This window comes from Helicoverpa armigera, chromosome 14 (genome assembly GCF_030705265.1).
Source record: "Helicoverpa armigera isolate CAAS_96S chromosome 14, ASM3070526v1, whole genome shotgun sequence".
Lineage (NCBI taxonomy): Eukaryota > Metazoa > Arthropoda > Insecta > Lepidoptera > Noctuidae > Helicoverpa > Helicoverpa armigera.
Window position 1 is genome coordinate 9,232,614 of NC_087133.1, and position 22,825 is coordinate 9,255,438.

At 34.4% G+C, this 22,825-nt stretch overlaps 1 protein-coding gene across 2 annotated transcripts in view; it reads right to left on the bottom strand.

Annotated features, from left to right (window-relative positions):
* The window catches only part of LOC110373325 (uncharacterized), a 52,188-nt gene extending 30,151 nt beyond the window's left edge, over positions 1-22,037 (bottom strand). The window contains exon 1 of one of the 2 annotated variants that reach the window (XM_021330567.3): positions 21,754-22,037. Coding sequence is in view for 1 of the 2 variants with exons in the window: in XM_049837156.2 (XP_049693113.2) it covers positions 58-115 (58 nt within the window). In the remaining variant the exon portion in view is untranslated. Of the gene's footprint in view, positions 1-57; positions 195-21,753 lie in introns of those variants that run through there. The other variant, XM_049837156.2, reaches the window with a different exon arrangement.
* Between the last annotated feature and the right edge of the window lie 788 nt (positions 22,038-22,825).

A 22,825-nucleotide genomic window follows, 5' to 3' on the forward strand; every position in this document is an offset into this window, starting at 1 on the left:
CCTGATGTTATGAGAAATTGAAAATATAATATTTTTAGAATTGGATAACCTACTTACCTAATTCATTTATGAAATAAACAGGATGGCTGATGAGATCACATAAGAAATCGTTCATAGCTATTTCAGCCTACTTAATTATTCTGCAGTTGCCAGGAAAGGCTTAATGAAGTCTTTTAACAGCTGGCAAGAAGTTTACCTGAAACAATTGAAAGATTTATAAGTAAAAAAAAATCCAAAAAAATTCTTATCACCATTTGCCCAGCCTCTTCTAAACTGCTAAGCTGTGTTATAGGTATCATACTACCAGTTTGACTGTATTAGAACTAGGTATGTATTACTTGGTTACCCAATAGGTATCTAATTATCCTTTGGCAAGACTGGTTATCACACTTTCTGGCTTCTGACAACCCGTAAAGCAAATGACAGTCTTGTCAATTTTACTTTCCTTCCAAAAAATGAAGACATTTTAGATTTTCAACCGACTTTCCAAAAAGAGAGCAGGATTGTTGTTTTCTTTCGCAAGTAAACTTTAATTTCATTGAACCCACTTGAAAACATCTAATGAATATGCTAATTTACGATAAGTAATCCGCAAGCTGGTACGTTAGCAGTACTTACTGTATTTTTATCGTCGGTAAGCCTCATTGAGCGAGGTCATTGAACTCTGTGACATTACTGTAAGAGAATTTCTCTCATTGACTAGTGCTTGTAAGATTGCTAATAGCTTTTTAGTGACTTGGAAAAAGAAGTGGCTATTTTTATTATGCCTGCCTTTTTACTACTTCATTAGGATCGTATTATAAAGTGGTTTCTGTTGCCGTATATACCCGGAAGAAAATATTTTGGATTCTTAGCCAGAAGTAATTCCAAAAAGAATTGAAAAAAAACCTGATTTTCAAACATAACCTTAGATATAGGTATCTACGACAACAACTATGTCAGTTTGAATTTATCATTGTTACAATATTATACATTATATGTTGTATTGTAAAAATATGTTTAAAGCTTTGGCCACCCATCTCATGTCTTACAGTAACAAAAAAAAAACTGCTTGAAGCCTGGATCAAAAGTGATCAAGTTTCTCCTTGGTATAAGGATTAGTAGATACTTAATTCTAATCTTAGAACAATAGACCTTGAACAATACATTTCTCGTTTGCCTTATTCTTTTCAAATGATTTGTTGTTCGCTAATCTTCTAATTCCAATTAATCTGATCGGACTACAATGCTTTTGTTAAGTAGCTTTTGTTTAAGGAAATTCATCTCTATTTTCTTCTACTTAAGGTTTATTTTACTCTGCTTAGGCATAAATAAAATAATGGTTCCTTGACTTGAGAAAAACAACTTGAAACCTAAGTAAGTCCATTTTAGTTCATTGATGCAGAATTTTGTAGTATTTGTTGTTTTATTTTGTCAGAATGGTGTTAATATTGTATCGTCATCGGCCTACAGAACCTCTGTCCGTCCGTCCGTCAGTCCATCCGTCTATCACCAGGCTGTATCTCATGAACCGTGATAGAGAGCTGAAATTTTCACAGATGATGTATTTTTGTTACCACTATAACAACAAATACTGAAAACTAGAATTAAATAAATATTTTGGGGGGCTCCCATACAACATACGTGTTTTTTTGTGCGTTTTATAACCCTAAAACCCTACAAATGGTAAGGAACCCTTCGTGCGCGAGTCCGACTCGCACTTGGCCGGTTTTTCTGAATATTAGTTTAAACTCACGTCTGTAACACGCATTGTTATCATCACCCAAATCTACAAGTATTTAGACATAGAGAAAGGCTAGGTGTAGGCCTAGGCGGAACATAATTATGCAACCGATCGAAGCTGTGTTAGTGCTGTTTAGCTGTTACGGCATATACCTAGACATTACTACATAAGGTAAGTGGCTGTAACTATTGTGGTCAGTTTGAAGTCATTGACAGAATTTTAATTACGTAGCCAAAAGTATTGGTACTAAGTACAATTGTAGTAACAATTGGTGTTTTGGCCGACTGCTACAACTCACCACAGGTCAGGCTTAGAACAACTAAAATGGCAATCGGTGTTTGACAATATGTAATGGTGTTAGAGCTCCTACGATATTTACGGAGGATTCTTCTTGAGCTGTTCTCACAAGATATTTCTATATACAGAATCCGGATCGAACGACAGATAGGCAAAAGTGTTTTAGCCGTTTTCCCATACTTACCGGGATAAAATATAGCCAATTTTACTCGAAAATAGTGTAGGTATCGTTCCAATAGTCAAAAATCAGTTCAGTAGTTTTGGAGCTTCTACAACAAACAAAAAGACTTTCCGCCTTATTATATTATCTAGCGTATTTACTAACCTTATTAAACTTGCGTGTATACTTTACTCAAGAGTACATATTTTACTGTGGACGTAAATTCCTCAGTCAGTTAAAAGTGCTGGCGCCGTTTCGGTCAGCTGCATCTATACCTACTAAGTTAATTATGTTCTTCAAGAAATATGTCGGAAAACCATCTCAGTTATGTTTGTTATGATAATAGGTATATGTATGCTGTTTTTTGTGTTGTGAGTAAATTGCTAGTATGAGATAATTGTACGCAATCAATGTAAGAGTAATTTTGTTTGAACTTGCTATGACCTACGGGTTCGATTGCCGGGTCGAGCTGAAATCGCTTTGTGGGCTTTAGAAATTTTCTTAATAAAATTGAATAATAATAATTTTGAAAGTAGCCCGGAGCCTCGAAGTTGGTGATTGATACAACCGTGCATCGGAGAGCACGTAAATGTCGGTCCTGCGTCTGATCTCTCTCCGGTCGTATCGGATTGCCGTCCCATCGGGCTATGAGAGTGAAGGAATAGTGAGTGCACTTGTGTCTGCGCAAATGCTCGTGTACTATAATATGTCTTGCGCAGTTGGTTGATCATCTTACATGAGAATCCATCATCATCATAGCCGATAATCGGCCAGATTTGATCTGTGAAGGGAATGATCCCATTTTTATTCAAAGATAATTAAATCTTTATTGGAAAAGATGGGTGTATTATTACTGGCATGACGTCACAATAATATAATTCAGGTATCATAAATAAAAAAAATAAAAATATAACAACTCCTCTGAATTGGCTTATTATTATTTAAAAAACTCTTGGTTTTAACAATCGTTTTCATGCAGTTTTATGTTTGTTTACGGAATTTTCGATAAGGAAAATTAATTGTGCGTTTAGTGGATTAACTGCATCCGCCATATTTCTTTGACGACATGGCGAAGGATTGTTAGAAAAGAAACTGTTTTCTTAATTGAATAAATATATTCTAAGTAAACTCGCGAGCTTAAATGGTTAGGGCCCTCGTGGTTTCAAAGCTCGGAACCGAAAGATACTAATGGTTGACTTCATTTGAATTTGTTAAAATAATCTAGCCAATCTTGTTGAGTTAAAAAAAGAAATCCACCTAAAATTTTTAAGTACCTATTAAAAAAAAAAAAAATAAGAATGTAAAACAAAACAATATACGCAGTTTTTATCTAACATTTAATAAGAAGAGATAGACTAATAAACCGTTTAATTCCGTCATAATGCGTGACCACTTCCTTCACTTACAACTTGTGAACATTGCATAGCGTGACGAATTTACTCATTATTTTACTGTCCACGTTAATATGCCAGAACGTGTAATGACGATAATCTTATTTCCTATTGCAATGTGTTATTTTGTAATAAGTAGTAAAGTAATTGTTTGATGTAGTTGCTTGTTCGATTCACTTTCATTCTGTACTAAAAGTATACATAGTACCATTAATAAGTTACATAGTGGAAGAGTTTTGTTCTTCGAATGCTCTAATCTCAGGGAGATCTGAACTACCGATTTGGAAATATCATTCAATGTTAGATAACCCCTTTTATCGACGTAGGTTTATCCACGTGTGCGGAGTAGTTCCTAAGGTATACCGCTGGTTAAAGCTAGTAACGTAAAGCATAAGAACTTTATGTTATTAAGTTCATGAAAAATACTACAATTTCATTGTATAAATGTTGGCAATAATAAACATCCAAGTCTGTAAATTACACATGTTATTGGATATTTTTAATTGTTGTATTTGATGTAATAATATGAACATACGTTTGGTTAAATCTTATATCATAAGCTAATCAAAGGTAATTAGCCTACGCATCGCCTACGCTATCATATAAATTGAGGTTAACAAATTAGAGAGATTCTACTCTTTGCTCTTATTAGGAACCTTCATAAGGACATAAAAAGTTTAAACAACATGCCTTATACGACAAATGGCCAATTGGCTACCCACTAACAAAGATAGGATTGCCAAAACCGAGCCATATTGAGCGACCATATTAAAAGCTCATCAACTTTCTATTCACTAATTAAAAATCTGAAAACTCATAGAACAAAAACTTAATTAAATACCTTTCGTAAAAAAGGTTCGTTAATAAAAGATTCGGTTTGTGAAGGTGTGAGTTCTATAACTATCTATTATTGTCTTCGCTTTATTAAGTTTTTTCGACCTCATTTCTCTGGGTGACCTTAAAAACCACCGGCTTAATTACTCGAATTTCTTTTAGAGACGCGCTGAACGATTGACGAGTAAATTATATCGATACCTACGATTTTTTGCATTCGAAACTTTATCACTATAATTACCATCCTACTTGAGACATAAATTATGTAGTTTGCTTATTTATTATAGATACCTTACATAACTGAGATGCTAAAGATATTATTATGTCTAAAAAATTATGACATGTTTGTTTTAAAATTGACATAAATTAAACATTATTTAATTTTATGGTTATCATAAAGAACTCCCACTATCAATTAAAACAACAAGCTCTTCAAAATCAATAGAGCACCGACGTAACCATAGACAACAAATTGCTTTTTTAATTAACGGCTATCGGAATAATAGAGTTATGCCGACACAAAATAAACTATCTAATAAATATGCGAACCATCAGATACCAATAATATTCTATAAAAGCTATACGCAACTCGATTTTCGATGCAATTGAGTCGAGTCTATTCGATTTGCATTATCGATTTGCATCTGAGTTAGTCGACCTCTAATTTATATTTTTAATCTACGTTCTCTTTAAGCTCGGACTGATTTTCAATCGATTCATTGAGAGTTATCGAGTAAGAATTAGAGCGAATCGAATGAGACACTGTTTTGAATGTTATGATTACCTCTAGAAAGTGAAATTTTATATTGTTGTTTGTATCTTTTGTAGTCACTAATAGACGTATTTAGAAAAACATTATTTATAACATTTTTCCTCATTGACTGACAAGTCCATTAAAAAGCTTTATCTTCTAAAAGGGTTATTATGTTGACGGGTTATATCATAATATTGCTATCTTAATTACTTTAAACAGATAAGCTTAGGCTATGTATTTTATGGGCCAATTTGACTCAAATGCTTTCCCACAAAAGTCAATCTGATTAGAAAATTGGCAGTATATCTTAGGTCTTATGATGGTACCTATGTTTTTAAGCTTAGTACCAACTATTTCTTTGAACTATTTATTTTTTGATGTGCACATATTATACAGCATTTAAAAATGATTTAAAGTGTTATTATTACTTAGTTATAGGTACTTTTGTATTAGAAACTTAACTGGTGACTCAACATGGTTCAAATTGTGGATCGACTTGTGTGTCCTGTGTGGGTTTAGATACATTATAAAGCTTTTTGCTTTCTAAGACCTAGTCAGCTTTAAAATCCTTTTCTTCACCGTTATTAAGTAGATGACTAACGAAAGATAGATGACTGTCACAATGTCATTACTGGTCTGGTTTCAAAACCTACTTATAAAGTTCAGTCTCTAATTCTGAGTTTTAATCTATGCACTTTAAGTCTACTCTTCATAAAATAAAACTTAACTTATGAATATGTGATAAGAGTATGACTGTTTGTTTATTTATTTTTAAGTATCCTAGTTATAGTAAAATGATTGAAACAAGCGAGATTATCTATATAGGCTCTTATAATACAGGCTCTTATTTCAACGCGCCATAGTCAGAAGCTACTGGACCGAAAAACTCTTTCTCTTTTTTAGACATCCCAGTTATGGGGGAAGGCTATAGTGGCTACTTTTTATCCCAGTGAGCGGAGTTGCTCCTATAAGTTACGGGTAAAACCGCTGGTGGTATCTTGTTTCATTCCATATGCATTTACCATTATTCAGACCGCTTGTGAAACCACGGCAAAAACATAATATTTTGATAACAATTAAAACTCGGTCCTTTGTCCATTACAATAATACAGATCAGCGTATAATGCCCGGGATTAATTAACCATACTAATTAATTGATTGCATTATTCATTGTAACATCTCACGCACGACACCTCGCGTTATCATTGTTACTGTAATAAATTAAAATTCATTTTTTTGTTTTAGAATAACTAATGTTGTTTATGGCTTAGTGTTGTAGAAAGAGGTTTGTTGAATGAGTTCTGTATTTGGAAAATATCTTGAGGGGTTAGTGGCCCATTAAACGATTCTCTTTCTTGATAATATAATGGTTAGTGCACTAATGACGGTTCATTTACGTATTGTAGTAGTCAATGCTTATGCTATAAAATTATATGCTTCGTGTTTATCAGAACAGGAAAGGAAAACTGAGATTATTTTTCTGCCATGGCGTTCTAGACTGTTCAGTCATTTCTTAGTAACATACTCCTAAATGCGATATATAAAACGACGAATGAGCTTAATGGCTTTCAGATATAGAGCGTAGTATTTAGACGCATTTTTTATAATATCATGTCAGGTAAGTCCTAAAAATAAATAACCTTATATGATTCTTCGAAAAACGCTTCTGTCTTTCTATAACTGAAACAGAAAAAATACTCATAATTGTCATCAGAGAAAATTCATTCTTATAGACTGGAAAATAAAGCTTTAAATCGAATGTTTTAATAAATGAATCTAAAATAGGAATTGTGAAGCGGCATTACGATTGATGCAGTTTTTTGTTCTAAGAAAGTGTTGGTAGATCAGTACTGTTTACTACTTCACTTGAGTTGTATAAAAAGGTCAATAGCCGTCAGGTGTTGGGGTTAATGACCTGTCAATGTCTAGACTATAGTTGGGTAAGTAGTGTCCTATTTTTTATTGGTGTTTTTTGTAGGAACTGTCGCTAAATGGGTAATCTGACTCTAACAAATGTTTGCGTCTGTTAAGTAACATGTTTAATATTATTAACATGTTGTAAAGAACCCATCTACCAGTATTTCTTGATTAAAAAAATATTTTTGCAAAAAGCCGCAATCACTCTAGAGTAAACATCATTTGATAGGCTGTTTTTAAGTTTGTAAAAACAGTGTAGGTACAATTGACCTTCAAAAATGTTTAACGAATTTATGCAATTTTCCCTATCCCATGAGTCATATGTGATACACACCGATTGTTTAAATATTGTGTCTGCATCGTGGATAGTGAAGTGGTCAAAATTAGATTAAAACGTTCACATAAAACTATCCATAAACAACACATAATGCAATTATCAAACAAAAAATCAAATGAAATCCCACCTCTGATTAATATGCAAGTAGGCGCGACGCTAGATACAGATTTGCTAAAGACGTAAAGAGGTTACTCACACTGCAATCCCGTTAGTGCTCGCAGTACTGTACGGAACATCTTCCAGTAAATGTAAATATTGTATAAAGTGCATCGAGAATTTAAATTATAGTACAGAAGATTTTTTATTTATACATGAATAGATTTTTTTTTCGGCCTTGTAAATCATATGTGGTACCTAGGTAAATAGCGATCGTTTATCTATTTTTTTTTAGATGTGAGTGTAAGAGTAACAGTAATTTCATACAAATATTTATAGAGCTACAATTAATATTGACAAAAAAATTTAAAACTAAAACTAAAAGCGTCAAAAATTGAAAAAAATGTACTTAAACAAATATAATGTTTCAATTATTATATTTAAGACAATCATAGAGCAGCCAGTTATTATATTACTCTTTAAGGTATTGTAGGAGTTCAAACGACTCATTCACCACCCGACCACAACGACTCGACCAATTGAGTACTCTGTTTGAAAAAGAAACATATTGGCAAAGGAGCTATTTGTAAATATTATCACAATAATAGCTAGGCTATTAGTTACGTAACATATTACACAAATATTATACCTACAATATAAATGTCTGCACAAACCGCCATTTATCAATAACCACTAAACCAAGACACGATATGTCCGCAATAGTTTCAGTCTAGATTTTTTACTTTAAATAATTTCGTTGAACGCAACACCAATTTTATAGATTTCACAAAAATCCAATCATTCATAATGAATAATGACAGATTGAATTGAACGATTTAACCGCGAATTTCTATAACCTATCGTCCTATCTATTCGAATCAATGTTTTGTGTAGAGATTGAAAGACATAGTACAATCAATTGAGCTCATCTGATAGGCCTAGTGGATAAGGACTTGTGTACCTACCAATGTAAATTTTCTAAGTTTGTATGTACTTTCTAGGTATATCTTGGACACCAATGACCGTGTTTATGAGGGCACTATAAACTATAGGTCCCGGCTGTCATTTGAACATCTTTGGCAGTCGTTGCGAGTAGTCAGGAGCCAGTAAGTCTGACAACCAGTCTTGCCCGGGTTGAGGGGTCAGATAGTCAGTCGGTCCTTGTAAAACACGACGTCAACATAGTTGAGAGTTAGGCTAGGCAGACGATGATAACGTCATAATTCAATATCTTATCACAGATAACGGATAGATCTGTTATAGAAATCCACCTTTAAAAGTGAATGAAGGTGCAATTACGTTTTATTAAGTTGAGGAAACGTTTGAACTTGTTGATCGCTGTTTGTGTCGTTATTTGTTACGTGTTACGTCTCAGAAATGTAATTGAATAAGCTTTTACTGTAAAATAGATGCCAATTTCGAGTGGTGGAATTTTTGGTAGGTAAATTATAAATAGAACCGTGGGTGTTGTTCATAATAGAGAGAAGAAATGCTTTGGGCGTAATAATATACGTATATTCTTTCGGAAAGGATACTTGTATATAAAAATAAATGTATGTTGTGTTCATTTAGTGGTACAATTTGGGTTCCTAATTGATAATTACTACTATTTTATTTTTCATTTTGACTATACCTAATGTCTTATACTATTTGAATATACGACAAACACATTTTATTTAAGCTGTACTGCAGATACAAAATCCGTTCTCCAAAGTGCATAAGAAAACCTCATTGATATTTAAAACTTTACAAACTACGGTAATTAAGGTAAATAGTTTATGCAAAACTTGGCTTAGAGCAGTTTCTTACGGTTTTCTTTCTATTAAAGAGTAGTGTAGACGACAAACAAGGTTGAGAAAATGATAAAAGGAGTTTAGAACAAGACTTTATTAAGTTTAAATTGAGAATGAAAGCTGGTTTATACTTAGATTAAATAAATAGAATAGAATAGTGCATTCTTGTTAACTGTTGTTATTTATTTTGCCCCCGCGGTTTCAGAGACACGGCTGAAACCAAGTCAAGTTAACTAGTATGATAAATACATTTTTTTACTGTTTTACTAGGACAGTTTTTTTGTGTTGTAAATATCTATATACCTATATACCTAACTATATAAATAAATGAAAAAAAAACTATTTCTGACACTGGATAAAATTTGCTTATGTCAGACTTTATACTATGCCCCAAACATTTAATTCGATTCAGTAGTTTTGACGTAAATGACCGAAATAAAAACGCTCAGACAGGATTACTTTCGCATAAGTAGGTACTAATGCCTGTTATAAAACTGAAGATTTCATTCGTTTGAAAGCAAAAACTACGGACTTGATTAAAAAAAAATCTTTCAGTGATAAGTACATAGTAGGCAGCTTATAGACTTTAGGTCCGAGTGCGCGAAGTCGGTCTCACAGAACGCAAGCAAAACAGCGGCAAACAGCTATTTTGAATGCAATAAAATTCAGTCTATTTACAATACAACAGTTGGGTTTTTCTATAAAGAGAAGGCTTGAGCATTGATCATCACGCTTTCAGATTACCAATTTCATAGTTGTTATTTTTATTTTCAAGTTTAAGTTTCCTTGCAATGTTTTCCTAGTGTTTCGTGGAATTACTATTGGCTGTTGGATTTTGATATTAGCCCAAAACAAGAAATAAAAAATTCCTTACTCTTGTAAAAAATTCTTCAGATAGGTTACTGAAATGCGCTTAATGTGAACAAAATATCCCCTACTGAAAGTTTGTTATCTGCGAGGTTTTTAGCTTATGGCCTTAAAAACTCGCATTACCTACTTTTTATCCAGATACTAACTTGTAGATTTTTTTGTAAGCACAGAGTATTTCTATCTACAAATTGACTAATCAACGACGTCAAAAAACATCAGATGACCCCTCCCGCTGTGTGTTAGCAGCGGTGAGGAAGTGTCAGACTCAAATGGCCTTACTACAAAAACTTTAACCCCTATTTTACACTTGTCTAATAAAATTTTGGCTGCAAAATGAACCATATGTCAACGTCATAATTTGACATTTTTTTAGACAAGGCATAAACTGACGTTTAAAAGTTTTTGTGGTAAGACGGTTACTGACTAAAAACCGTCGTGTTCCGTCGTAGGCCTTTTATGCACCAGAGCCGCGGTAACTGTTTCGAACAATTCCGCAGCCTATTTATTTGACCTCAATTATGATTAGCATAAACATTAAAGACTGACATTATCTTTACATCTTCAAGGCGGTATATCAAGCTTCTTCAATGTTCTCATCAGTTGTAATAAAAACAGTAATGGGTATCAAGTGACAACTTGATATCGAATTCACAAAAAGGAAAGTGCGACTCCAATTTCAAGTACCTACACCTCCAACTATAGTATAAGAAATGGCTAATTTCTAATTAGAACATTCAATGTAGTCATTTTTACAACTGTTGTAATGAATTTTGGTAAAATATTTGTAAGTAGAACAATCAGTACCTTTAGAAACTTTCACCATAGTGAAGGGATTTATTTCTCCACACATGATTTTTGAACGATTAAACCTAACTTAGCGTAGAAAACAGGTCTTATTATTACGATAGTGTTTTTTTATTTATTTCAAAGCTGTTATTTCATTTTCAATGATTTTATTCACAGTTTGATAAGTTCATATAAAATGTATTGTAAAAAGATATCTTTTTTGTATATCTAAGTACGTTTTAGAATACAATGTGTAAATACTAAGAAGAAGGCTAATGACTACAATATTTCACTCCCACGGCACTAAAATATTTCATGAGCAGAGTTCTTAGTTTTAGGTCACTAAACCACTGAATACAATGCTCATACATTATCTTCATCGCCTTATTGAATTACAGTGTGAGACATCATAAGTATTACTAATAATGATCCTACCATTGAAATTTAACAATGAAAGAACAATTGATTGAAATATTCTGTGGACGTTCTACTTTTCATTGTTTCAAAATGTTGCTTTTGTAACTGTCGCTAATAAGTTTAGTGTAGAGGAAAGATATGGTCTTTACTTATGTATTTCTGTAAGTTGCTAAATTCGTAAGATTTTGTCAATTTTTTATTCACATAATATTATTTGCATGTACAGTTAGCTGCAAATGTTTAGCACTTAAGCGGTATATTAAACAAAATAAGCGGTATATTAATATTTTTCCTTTTTTAAACTTAAATAAGAGTGTAAAAAAACTTCTGTATTAGGGTTTTGTTTCGCTTCAAAAAAAAAAGACTAAATTTTAAAGTGCGTCAAAAGTGTGACCTGGGTCAGTATCACGCACTTCACATACTTTGACACCTTGGTCATGCAGTGTCAAAGGGGCAACAGTGTTCCACAAATCCTGTTTTTTTTTTCAAGCCACAGAAGGAACAAAGCGGTTACAAAGCGGCCAGTACAGTCATCGATAAAACGTTTATACTCTTTCATCAAAGTAAGGTTATGTCTTGAAAATGATCCAACCGCATTTTCTATTTACTTTGCATGAGTATAGGTAGCATAATATCTTACTCAAAAAATCTTCTGACATCTGTAATTATAATTTAGTTATCTAATCAAAGATAATTTAAGTTTATTTTGTAGAGAGAAGTTATCAACAAGGGTTTTTAAACTTTTGCAAAAATTGGAATTCATTTCGCGGAAACACATTGTGCAGTTGACTGTACAAACATATTTCAAACTTAGAATATCGGGCAAAACCACGTTCCACACTTTCGAAACCCAACTCCGTTTGTGTCAAAGCAAAGCTGACAATAGTCCTTCACAGGCATGTGTACCAATGTGTACAATTCTGCGTTTGATGCACGGAGCAAGGAAATATGGGTGGAGATGATATAATGCAGGTAGGTCAGGCGTCTTCTTCTAGGTCAAATTCGTACGGTGGGCATGACCAAAATGATCAGTTACGAGTGAATTAACAAAGCTTTTCGATTCTTTGAGTCATATTATGACTATGTATTACCTACATAAGATAGTCGGGTCCAATAAAGGTGTGTAAAGGCGAAAACAGTAAAGTTCCCCGTCCCTCGCTTATCCGCATTTTGGTGCGCTATTTTCTTAGGCGATTTTCTGTTATGGCACCTCCGCTAGTCATTTTGTTCTCCATGTATTGATGTCACTAGGCAGATCTGACTAGGTATAGCTAGTTGGAAATAACTGGTCATTTCAAAGTTTAACAACATATTGTTGCCTAACCTACTTAAATAAATCATATGATGGGTGCGAAAATAGCTGTCTGTTTTACACACTTTAGCTAGAACTATCCGCGACGCACTCAGTGTAGAATTTGGTGTGCAGATGCCCATGCCGATATCTAGTTTATGGAACTTCAAACTTGACATACACTTCAAACATTTATTGATACTTTTTTTACAACAAACTGTTATTTATTTTATAATCGCGAACTTGAACCCAAAAACCATTCACATCTTCTTATGTATTTTTGCTGGGAAGAAGAAGAAACACAACTAACTCTCCTTTACCTGTTGATAAAAGGTAATAGATGTAATTTATGGGTTTCTATATACATTATCCAGAAACTGAAGAAAATAAATCTACATCATCATCATCTTGCTCTCTATCTATACAGTAAAAACTTCTCTTCTTATTCGATTCGATTTCAGACCAAACGTTTTGGTTTAGACATTTTAGACCATCTATATTTCCCCGTAGCTCTTCATAGTAGATCCAATATGGTTCGCTGCCTGTCTGCCCAATTGGATCGGACGCGGCGCGGTGACTAATGCGACTATGCCGCCACTTATTTAGGCTGGTGAAGCCTAATTGAAGGATAAAACTGATTTCTTTACAGCACATCACTATGGGTGGAGCTTTATGAATTTTGAAAATTTTTTGTAACGGATAAGGTTGCATACTTGGCATAATTTTAATTGACTTTAGGTTTTTTTTCTCAGGGATACTCCTGTTGTTTAAAAATTCTTCGCTCGCTATAGTGGTGTCACCCTAATAAAGGAAAGCCACTCTATTAAGAATGGTGCAGATTGTGTATTTACTCTCGCTTCTTCCTCTTTTTCTTTCAAAAGTTCTTTGCTTTTCTGTTCTGCAGTAGGTACCTATCGCACTGTTGCAAAATTCTGATTAGATCAGGAATTATAAGCTTATACAGTTTGAGGGAACATTCGTACATATTCAGAAATATATTTAATTATGTTTTATTACAACAGCTGAACAGGAACCACTCCAACAGATAAATACTATAATAATTTATCTGGATGTGACGAGGTCGACAGCGCACCGTAAAGCCATTTCCTACAGAACGTATTAAAATTTTAATTATTTTATATAATTGCTGTGTACATATTTCATTTTTATATCCCCTTTCCACGGAGGAAGAAAAGACAGCGGAGATACCAGAGATGGCACCTTCTTGTAGGTCAAGCTACGTACGGTATGTGTATAGTAAGGGCCGCCGTACACGGACTGCTCGAGCAGTTAGCGGCTGAGTGAAATACACGGGCCGCTCGAGCGGTCGGCGTCGACTGCTTGAGCTGTCGGTTGTTGACTGCTCGAGCTACGACCCAACTGCTCGAGCAGTTGATTTTCAAAAAACAGTCGGCAAATGAGAAAACAGACGCCGCGAGGCCGCAAAGGGCGGGGGGAGAGGGAAGTCGGAGAGCTGTCGACTGCTCTAGCGCAGTCAACGGCTCGAGCAGTCGGTGTATGCCTCGCAACCGCTCGCGAGCGGTCGACGGCATGATGGAATTTCATCATGCAGTTGACGGCTTGAAGCGGTCGCGACTGCTCGAGCAGGCGTGTGTACGGCAGCGAATGAATGACTATAGTTCACTGCGCGGTCGCGGCTTTAAGCAGTCGGTCTCAACTGCTTGAAGCAGTCCGTGTACGGCGGCTCTAAGTTCAACTCAGTCGTGCGCGCGGCCTTATGTGTGGGTAACCCTTGTACATATACAGTGACTTTGTGTGCGTGACAAGAGGTACAGTCGGGTACAATACAGTTATTTAGGGATTATATGGGAGTGTGTGGTGTTTAAAGAAAAACAGTTATTACGTAATTTAATGTTTATTTATTTATAATGATTATGAATCGCTACTTGAAAAATCAAATGATGAATTTTCGGATTCGCTACTCTCCAAGATGAATTATAAATTCTGACTCCATGTCAAAATGTCTATAGTATTCTTCTTTTTTCTTTTGTACATGTCGACAAGTATTACCCCACATTCCTTCATCAATTTGACTTAAACGTTCATTTATGAGTTTCATTATTTGCGTCTTATTTTGGTCGACATTATGCGAAGCAATTTAATTTAATTCCCCACACATTTTGTTTACATCGAGAGAAACAAAGAAGAGAGTCGTGGTGGCCTAGTGGGTAAAGGACCAACCTCTCAAGTATGAGGGCGCGGGTTCGATCCCAGGTCAGGCAAGTACCAATGCAACTTTTCTAAGTTTGTATGTACTTTCTAAGTGTATCTTAGACATCATTGGCTGTGTTTCGGATGGCACGTTAAACTGTAGGTCCCGGCTGTCATTGAACATCCTTGGCAGTCGTTACGGGTAGTCAGAAGCCAGTAAGTCTGACACCAGTCTAACCAAGGGGTATCGGGTTGCCCGGGTAACTGGGTTGAGGAGGTCAGATAGGCAGTCGCTTCTTGTAAAGCACTGGTACTCAGCTGAATCTGGTTAGACTGGAAGCCGACCCCAACATGATTGGGAAAAAGGCTCGGAGGATGATGACATTTTGTTTACATTATTATACTAGATTATACCTCTTTTTACATTCTTAGTCCACACTTTTATTTATTGTCCGCGTACCCCCAGCCTGAAAATGTATAAGGAGTATTTAATTCATCTTAGATATTTCACCTTATTTATTTCTTAGATACTGTCAATGTCAATTTGAAAAGACGTATGAGAAAATAATGAAATCTATATTTAATAATAAAAAGCTTTGAGTCGTGAATAACTAGTATTTTCGTAAACGACTGTACCCATAACAAAAAGCGATAAGAACACGTCATGCTCGGACGACGTCACTGTCACACGAATGAAAGTAGTATATTTACAAGCCGACGCACACATAGGGCCGCGCGCAAATCTGAGTTGAACTATCTATAATCAGTTACTAGAACTTATGAGACCTTCGCGTTCCTTGTCAAATCGAAACCAAACTGTCAAAGATTCGTCTCGATTGATTGGTGATTTTATTTTGAATATAATGGGCGGGTTCCATAGAAGGCGTATAAGGGCGGAGCTAGTAACGTTCCTCGTCCCCTGAACATCCGCATTTTGGCGTGCTTCTTAGGAGATTTTGCGTAATGACATCTCCGCTAGTCATTTTGTTCTCCATGCCCCTTTTTGTTTAAGTACTACAATTTTCTCTCTACTGATGAGATTTCAAAATACAACCCACTTTTACGACTTATTTCATGGACAACCATTTTAATAAATATTACACTTATTTCATTTCGAATCGTTATTAACGATATTTTCGTGTCGTACGCACATAAACTGTATTTATTGTTACATAAAACGAGTTCCGATTCCGATATCGATTTTACTGTATCGAGAAATCGGATCTTTTAATCGGTTGGGTGTTTTTTATTTTGACATACTTTTGACGGGTAAATTAAAGTCTTTGTTATTTTTGATTAATGAAAGTTATAAGTATTTTTATTAACTTCGAGTCGTGTATTTATATCTGTATGTAGCACTGACAGAAAAAGTGAAGAAAAAATAACTATTTATGTGATAGCAACTTTGTGTATACTTACTTTATAGTTTTTCCCCGTTTTTTCTCTCAGTCATTTCATGGCTACTTTGGCGTTGTCATTAAGGCTATTATAACAATTGACACGTATTCAAAACGCGATTATATTAAGCCTACATGCAATTTGTGTTGTATATTTTTGAAATGGCATAAAAAATACTTGTTATAAAAAGATTATCATTCACACACATTTCTGATATCTCCTGTGCCGTGTCGAGAGTACCGTAAAAAAAAACACCAAAACCTTTGCATTTGTTATTTAACTTTGACGTTGCGCTGTCAATACGTCTTTCGTAAGTTTATTTACGAGTATCATTGTAGGTATATTGGAATCGGGAATTAAACGAGTTATAATATGTATACTATTGTTCCAAAGAGTTTCCGCGGCTCTGGTACACAAAGGGTTTAAGAGAGAACATGGTGGGTTTTATTCAGTAAGAGTCTGACAGTCCCTCATGCTGCAACCGCAGCTGAAAACAATTGCTAGTTTTCCAAAAAAAGGAAAAGAAGGAATTCCTAAAGGTGTCACTTAAAAAAATCAGGGACGAATATAATATAGACGGGCAACAGCTAGTTTAATAATAATTTGTATTTATTTAAAGTGGATCTTTTTTCAAATTATTTAATTTTCACATAGGTATTCGGGCCATATATTCACCTGAAAAAATGTGGCCAAAGCCGCGACCTGAACGTAGTACGACACATATTTTGTCGCATCAATGCAAGTGCAAATGCACCTTTACATAACGGTATTAAAATACTGTCGGTAAGTAGCGCCGGCACAAAGTATGTTAATGCAACCAACTGTAAATGCTTATGAGGATTTTGCAATTAAGTGTACGAGAAAATTATTGATAATATTGTCGCTTCTTTGCTAATTATAATGTTGTTTTTTTTTTCGCTTTTTAAGGCGCCGTTAAAATTACTGAAGGTTGTTTTTTTATGATACTGCTAATTTCTATTGCAAATAATTAATTGAGTTAACATTAAATTTTTCTTCGATAAAAGAATGTTTTTTTTTTATTGGCCTGTATTATTTTAATTGTGTGTTTTTACTTTTATTACTATTGGCGATTTCTAATTAGTTTCATATTAATGTGATGATGAATTTTAAAACATAAGTACTTGAAATAATAGTGTGTTATTATGTTAATATAATATTATTATAATTTCTATACATAGAAAATGAGCACTACCATCGTAGAAAGCCAACCATAATTAACATGCATAATTCAAATAAAATTAATGATGATTAAAATATAAGAAATCTTTGCTTTAACTACTGAAGTTGTAAAGTACTGTAATCAAATGACAGTTATAACAAGAAAATATAATTATCATAAAAGCAAGATGAAACTTATCTTACGATGGAAAATGTCAAATTAATTATGCTAGGTAACTAGCTGTTTCCCCGCAGTTTCTTTCCGTACCCACACAAAATATAGCCTACGTTGCTAATAGTTAAGCGTCCCAATAGTTAAGTAATTTCTAAGCCTCTGGCGTATAAACAAACATTAAAAATATTTCCTCTTCATTATATTAGTATAAATATACTCATAGAATCTATTATATTTAGATTATCTATACTTTTTGGAGTTTTAAAACCCTTTCATCGTACAAAAAATATAATGGATTAACAATTTAATAGTTACAATAAAAAGTAAGAGTAATAGAAGTGTAGGGTGACCACTTCACTATACAAAAGTAGGACAGCTCCATCAGATTAAATTGCACCATCTATTATTCCTATTTAAGATTATTCTAGATAATAATGTCAGTTACAAAATATTGGCAATCTTATTGAGGTGAACGACACTACAATACTAGGCGATTATAATATCCAGACAAAATTGGTAAATAATTATAATGTAATAAGATAAGGCATTGATGTAACACTTTAATAAATAGCTTCAGATGCTAGAAAGGTTGCCCGGAACATAATAACTATCTGTTATGCTGAAAACTATTTATATTCGGTCTGTTTAACAGTGTTAAAACGTTTATTTAATAAGAAGATGTTAAGATTGAAAGGTGATGATTTTAATTTTATGGCTGGATGGCTGACCATCTATGTCATAATGTGTTCTTAATTTTTTTGAGAAGGCACGTTAAATTGTGGATTCTGGCTTTCATTTGTACATCTTTGACAGTATCAAGTTAGCGAGTAGTCAGAATCTTAAAAGTCTGCTAGCCAGTGTCATTAAAAGGTATAGATACCTACTTAGAGAAGGTGTACTTAGAGTTGCCCAGATAATCGGGTTTAAGAAGTCAGCTTTCTAAGCAGTTCATTCATTTGTTTACCAATAATAATCAGCCAAACCTAGCTACACTTAAAGTCAACCCCAATATAGATAGAAAAAGCTAGACAGACGATAAAAATACAATTGAAACTCTACTAAGTACTTAAAATCGTTGCTCATAGCCTTTATACTGTTGTTACTGTTACAGCCTTTTTATCGTCCCACTACTGGGCACAGGCCTCCTCTCACACGGAGAAGGATTGAGCATTAATCACCACGCATGCTCAATGCGGGTTGGCCCCAATACTAATGAGCCCTAATACTAATGAGCCCTAATACGCAACATTAGATCATTACCAAAACAACCATCTACCTACATAACAGTAGACGATCAACAATGTGCTAATATGAAGACATCTATTGTCATCTATTGTATTAACAGACAACAAAGTGTACTAACAAAAAAGGTTCTATTCAATTAGGTAAACACTGAATAGATCTATTTCGACTTACAGTTCAGTGACTCAATGGTTTCAAGCTAGACTAACCTTGACTAATTGTGTTTTAAACTGTAAAGAGTTTTATAGAGTAAATAGGGTGCTGTTATGAAATGGAAGTCTTAAGACTATTTCCTTGTTGGTTGAGAAAATTTGGTGGTTGATCAATGAATGAACTGTTGCAAAAGGTGCCAAGTTACAAAGGTCAGTTTGGGTTCAAAGGTAAAATGTTCTTGGATTTTCTCTTGATGATATTTTCAGCAGATTTTGAGGTTCTGAAGAACTTTGTCAAAGTGAATATTGAATATTTTTTGTGACAAAATATATGGAAGGTTACATGAATGAAGTAGGTTATTAAATATTTAACCAAAACTGGTACGACACATTTCCAGATATGCAACGTTTAAACAACACAAACGGTTAATGGAGTTTACAAAAGTTACGTTTAAATCTTTAGCAATAAATAAAACTTAAGTTCTTTCCATCATAACTTGAACAAAGTCCTAAAACGATAATTACTAACTTCAATCCATATTAAGCAACGACATTGCAAAGTTCACCGACCTCTTCAACCATATTACACTTACTTGCAAAAAAAACGAGTTCCTTTAATAATCGTGACCGCCAGCCATGGTATCTATTGTAATGACAATTATCTTATTTATAATGTGTTTCATCATGGCGGCTGTGTAGTATGAAAAGATTCGGGAAGTGACCTTGGCTTTGCATTCATGTGTGTCATTGGTATTAATGTGTGTGTTTTGTGTCCGGGACACACCTGTGTGGTACAATTAACACACCTAGACGGGCCATTTATATTAAACTGGTCTTTTGGAGTCATGGTTAGAATTATTTATAAAACTGCGATTAAATTAAGGAATTTATAGGCTTGCAGGTTTTTTTTCTTCATATTCAAATCAATTTGCTAACCCAGAACAGAGTTTAGAAGATTTTTTTGTGAGATTTCATCAAAAGATCCCGCTGTGAGTGCAGCGTGAGGGAATGTCAAACTCTTATTTATTATAACCGACTATGTTCCTTCTTAAGCCTTCTTCTTCTTAACTGTAAATCATCTTCCTTATATTATGATTATTTAATACTCAGTGTGGAGTTATCAAATGCTTATGTAATTGACGACATGAACATTTGAAGGCCAGTCATATCACCGATAACTTGTACCTAGTAATTTCATCGTCACTAATGTCTTTATCCACGGCCGTAGTTCTACCATAAGCATTATACATGAACACTATAGTAAATAGTTAAATATCATTGGGTCACGTTGTTTCCAATGTGGACCGAACCTACGTAAATTGTTCACGGTGGAACTGTTTACAGTGCGGAGTCACGATAACATGATTATACTAATCTGTGTTTATTTTTTGTGTTAACTTTTTTTTGCAATATAGTGTAAAAATTTTATGGAAATTATTGATTTTGGGGGAAAATGGGATACACGTGTTTTTTTTATCAGTTCTTCCTAGAGATTATCATACCCATTGTTTTTATTTAACATTATTTAATTTATAAAAGAAGTGACAGATTACTTTTTAAGAATTTATTAGGACTAAAAATTTGACTGAGAATTGTTAAGATAAGTGTAGAGCCCTGGAATGCATTTGGGTAAACACTAAATTAAGATCTTTTTTTTTATGCTTATCCGAATTTTAATCGGTCAGAAATGATTAATTATAAGAAACAGGTTATCTTTAGCTTTTATTGGTCTTACTACAAAAACTTAAATATGTGTCAAACACTTGTCTAAAAAAAGTGTGGCTGCAAAATGGACCTTATTTCAACGTCAAATTCTGTCATTTTTTTAGACAAGTGTTAAACTGATATTTAAATTTTTTTGTGGTAAGACGGTTAATGTCTGTCGTCCTATTAACCTGGTAGCCCACAGACTTGGGAAAAGGCTATACAGATAGTGACAGAACGATTACCTCCTACTTAAAAAATAACTACACCAACCTATATTCACAACTCTTCAATTGTTTTTCAGTAATAAACCTTACCTTCATACTTAGATAGGTACATCAGCATACCTACTCTTGTTCTAATGATGTCGGTCAAATTCCTTGAGTACACACCGCGAAGGAATTTGACCTTGAGTTAGTCTACCCTTTGGTTAAAAGGACTCAAAGGCGATGGTGGTTTTTAGGTAGGTAAATTATGTTGTTTATTTCATGGTAAAAGAGGAAGTAAATTGATCAAGTAAGGTTTCTTTTTATAGCAAGACTAGCTTTTGCCGGCTATTCTATTCCGTACCGCGTTTATGGGAACTAGTTAAATTATCAGGATAAAAAATAGCTTATCTAACCATCTTCGATACAATATATCAAATCGGGAATCTGAAAAAATCTTCAAATCGGGTCAGTACCTAGTTCTTGAGATTAGCGCGTACGAAACATGAAGCATGTTATTTAAGTTTGACCGGCTTTTAATGGTTACCTAATTATTACTTCCGAGTATGTTTGTTTGCGTAGAAACAAGAGCAATTTCATAAACTTCACAACAAGCCACAATTCAGAGTTCTACAGGTACAGCTGTAAAAGTTTTCACTTATAGTTTATGTTGCCAATAACTAACACCAATTGTAATTCGAAACACGAAGTTTCCTTTTAAAAGTAAATACACAGCGCTTAGCAAGAGTTTCGTAAACTTCGATACTACAACAACTCGCGGTCTAACCGAGTACCAAAGATCTTTTTCTAACAAAACAAAAACAATCATTAATAAGAAACAAAAACCGCCTTAACTTACCTTTTACGCTAATGACACTCCATTTCCTGCAAACGCCACAATTTTCTCACAATCCCCCATCAGTCACAACAGAAAAACGTAAAACAGAATCCTTATCAACACACGAAACGATAGCAAAACTGAAAACGCGCGCGTTAACGTTACAACGTTACCGTGAATACCGAAGAGATTTTCGCGTAACGCAGCGAACGCGCTGTTAGCTGTTATGGTATTGCTATGAACGGCGAATGCGGCCGCGTTGGTCTCATGTTAGAACGCAAATGACTGGCGGCATCGAAGCAGTACAATCGCTGTGACGTCACGACAAATGAAATTAAAAATGGAAGAAAACAAATCGGAGATCAGAAGAAGCTCCATTGGATGGACGTTATTGGTAACATGTTAAAGGAGAGAAAGTTTTACAGACTTACTTAGTCATTCGCGTCGATTCGAAAGTGCAAGTACCAATGGTTGGAATGAGCATAATAATTGTAAACAAGCATAGAAAACGTTGGTGATCTTGCATGAAAGCCGTCAGCCGGACAGTCTACAGTCTACAGTTTAGTGTGTGACTTCCGAATTTTTGCGTAACAAACTCCCACATTTCTTTTGTTTCCGTAATCTAAATATATAAAACTCAAAGGTGACTGACTGACTGACTGACATAGTGATCTATCAACGCACAGCTGAAACCACTGGACGGATCGGGCTGAAATTTGGCATGCAGGTAGATGTTATGACGTAGGCATCCGCTAAGAAAGGATTTTGATCAATTCTACCCCCAAGGGGATAAAATAGGGGATGCAAGTTTGTATGAAACTTTGTCAATTTTAAACCGATCGGACTGAGACTTTGCATGCATAAAGCTACTATGGCATAGGCAACCTTTAAGAAAGGATTTTGATAAATTCCATCCCTAAGGGGATAAAATAGGGGATGAAAGTTTGTATACATCTTCTTAGATTTTATGAAGAAGTCCTGATGACGAATCAGAATTTTATGATGACGTTCGCTTAAATACGATTTTGATTAATTCAACCCCCATTCAACCCCCACGGGTGATAAAATAAGGGATGATGAAGGATGTAAAATG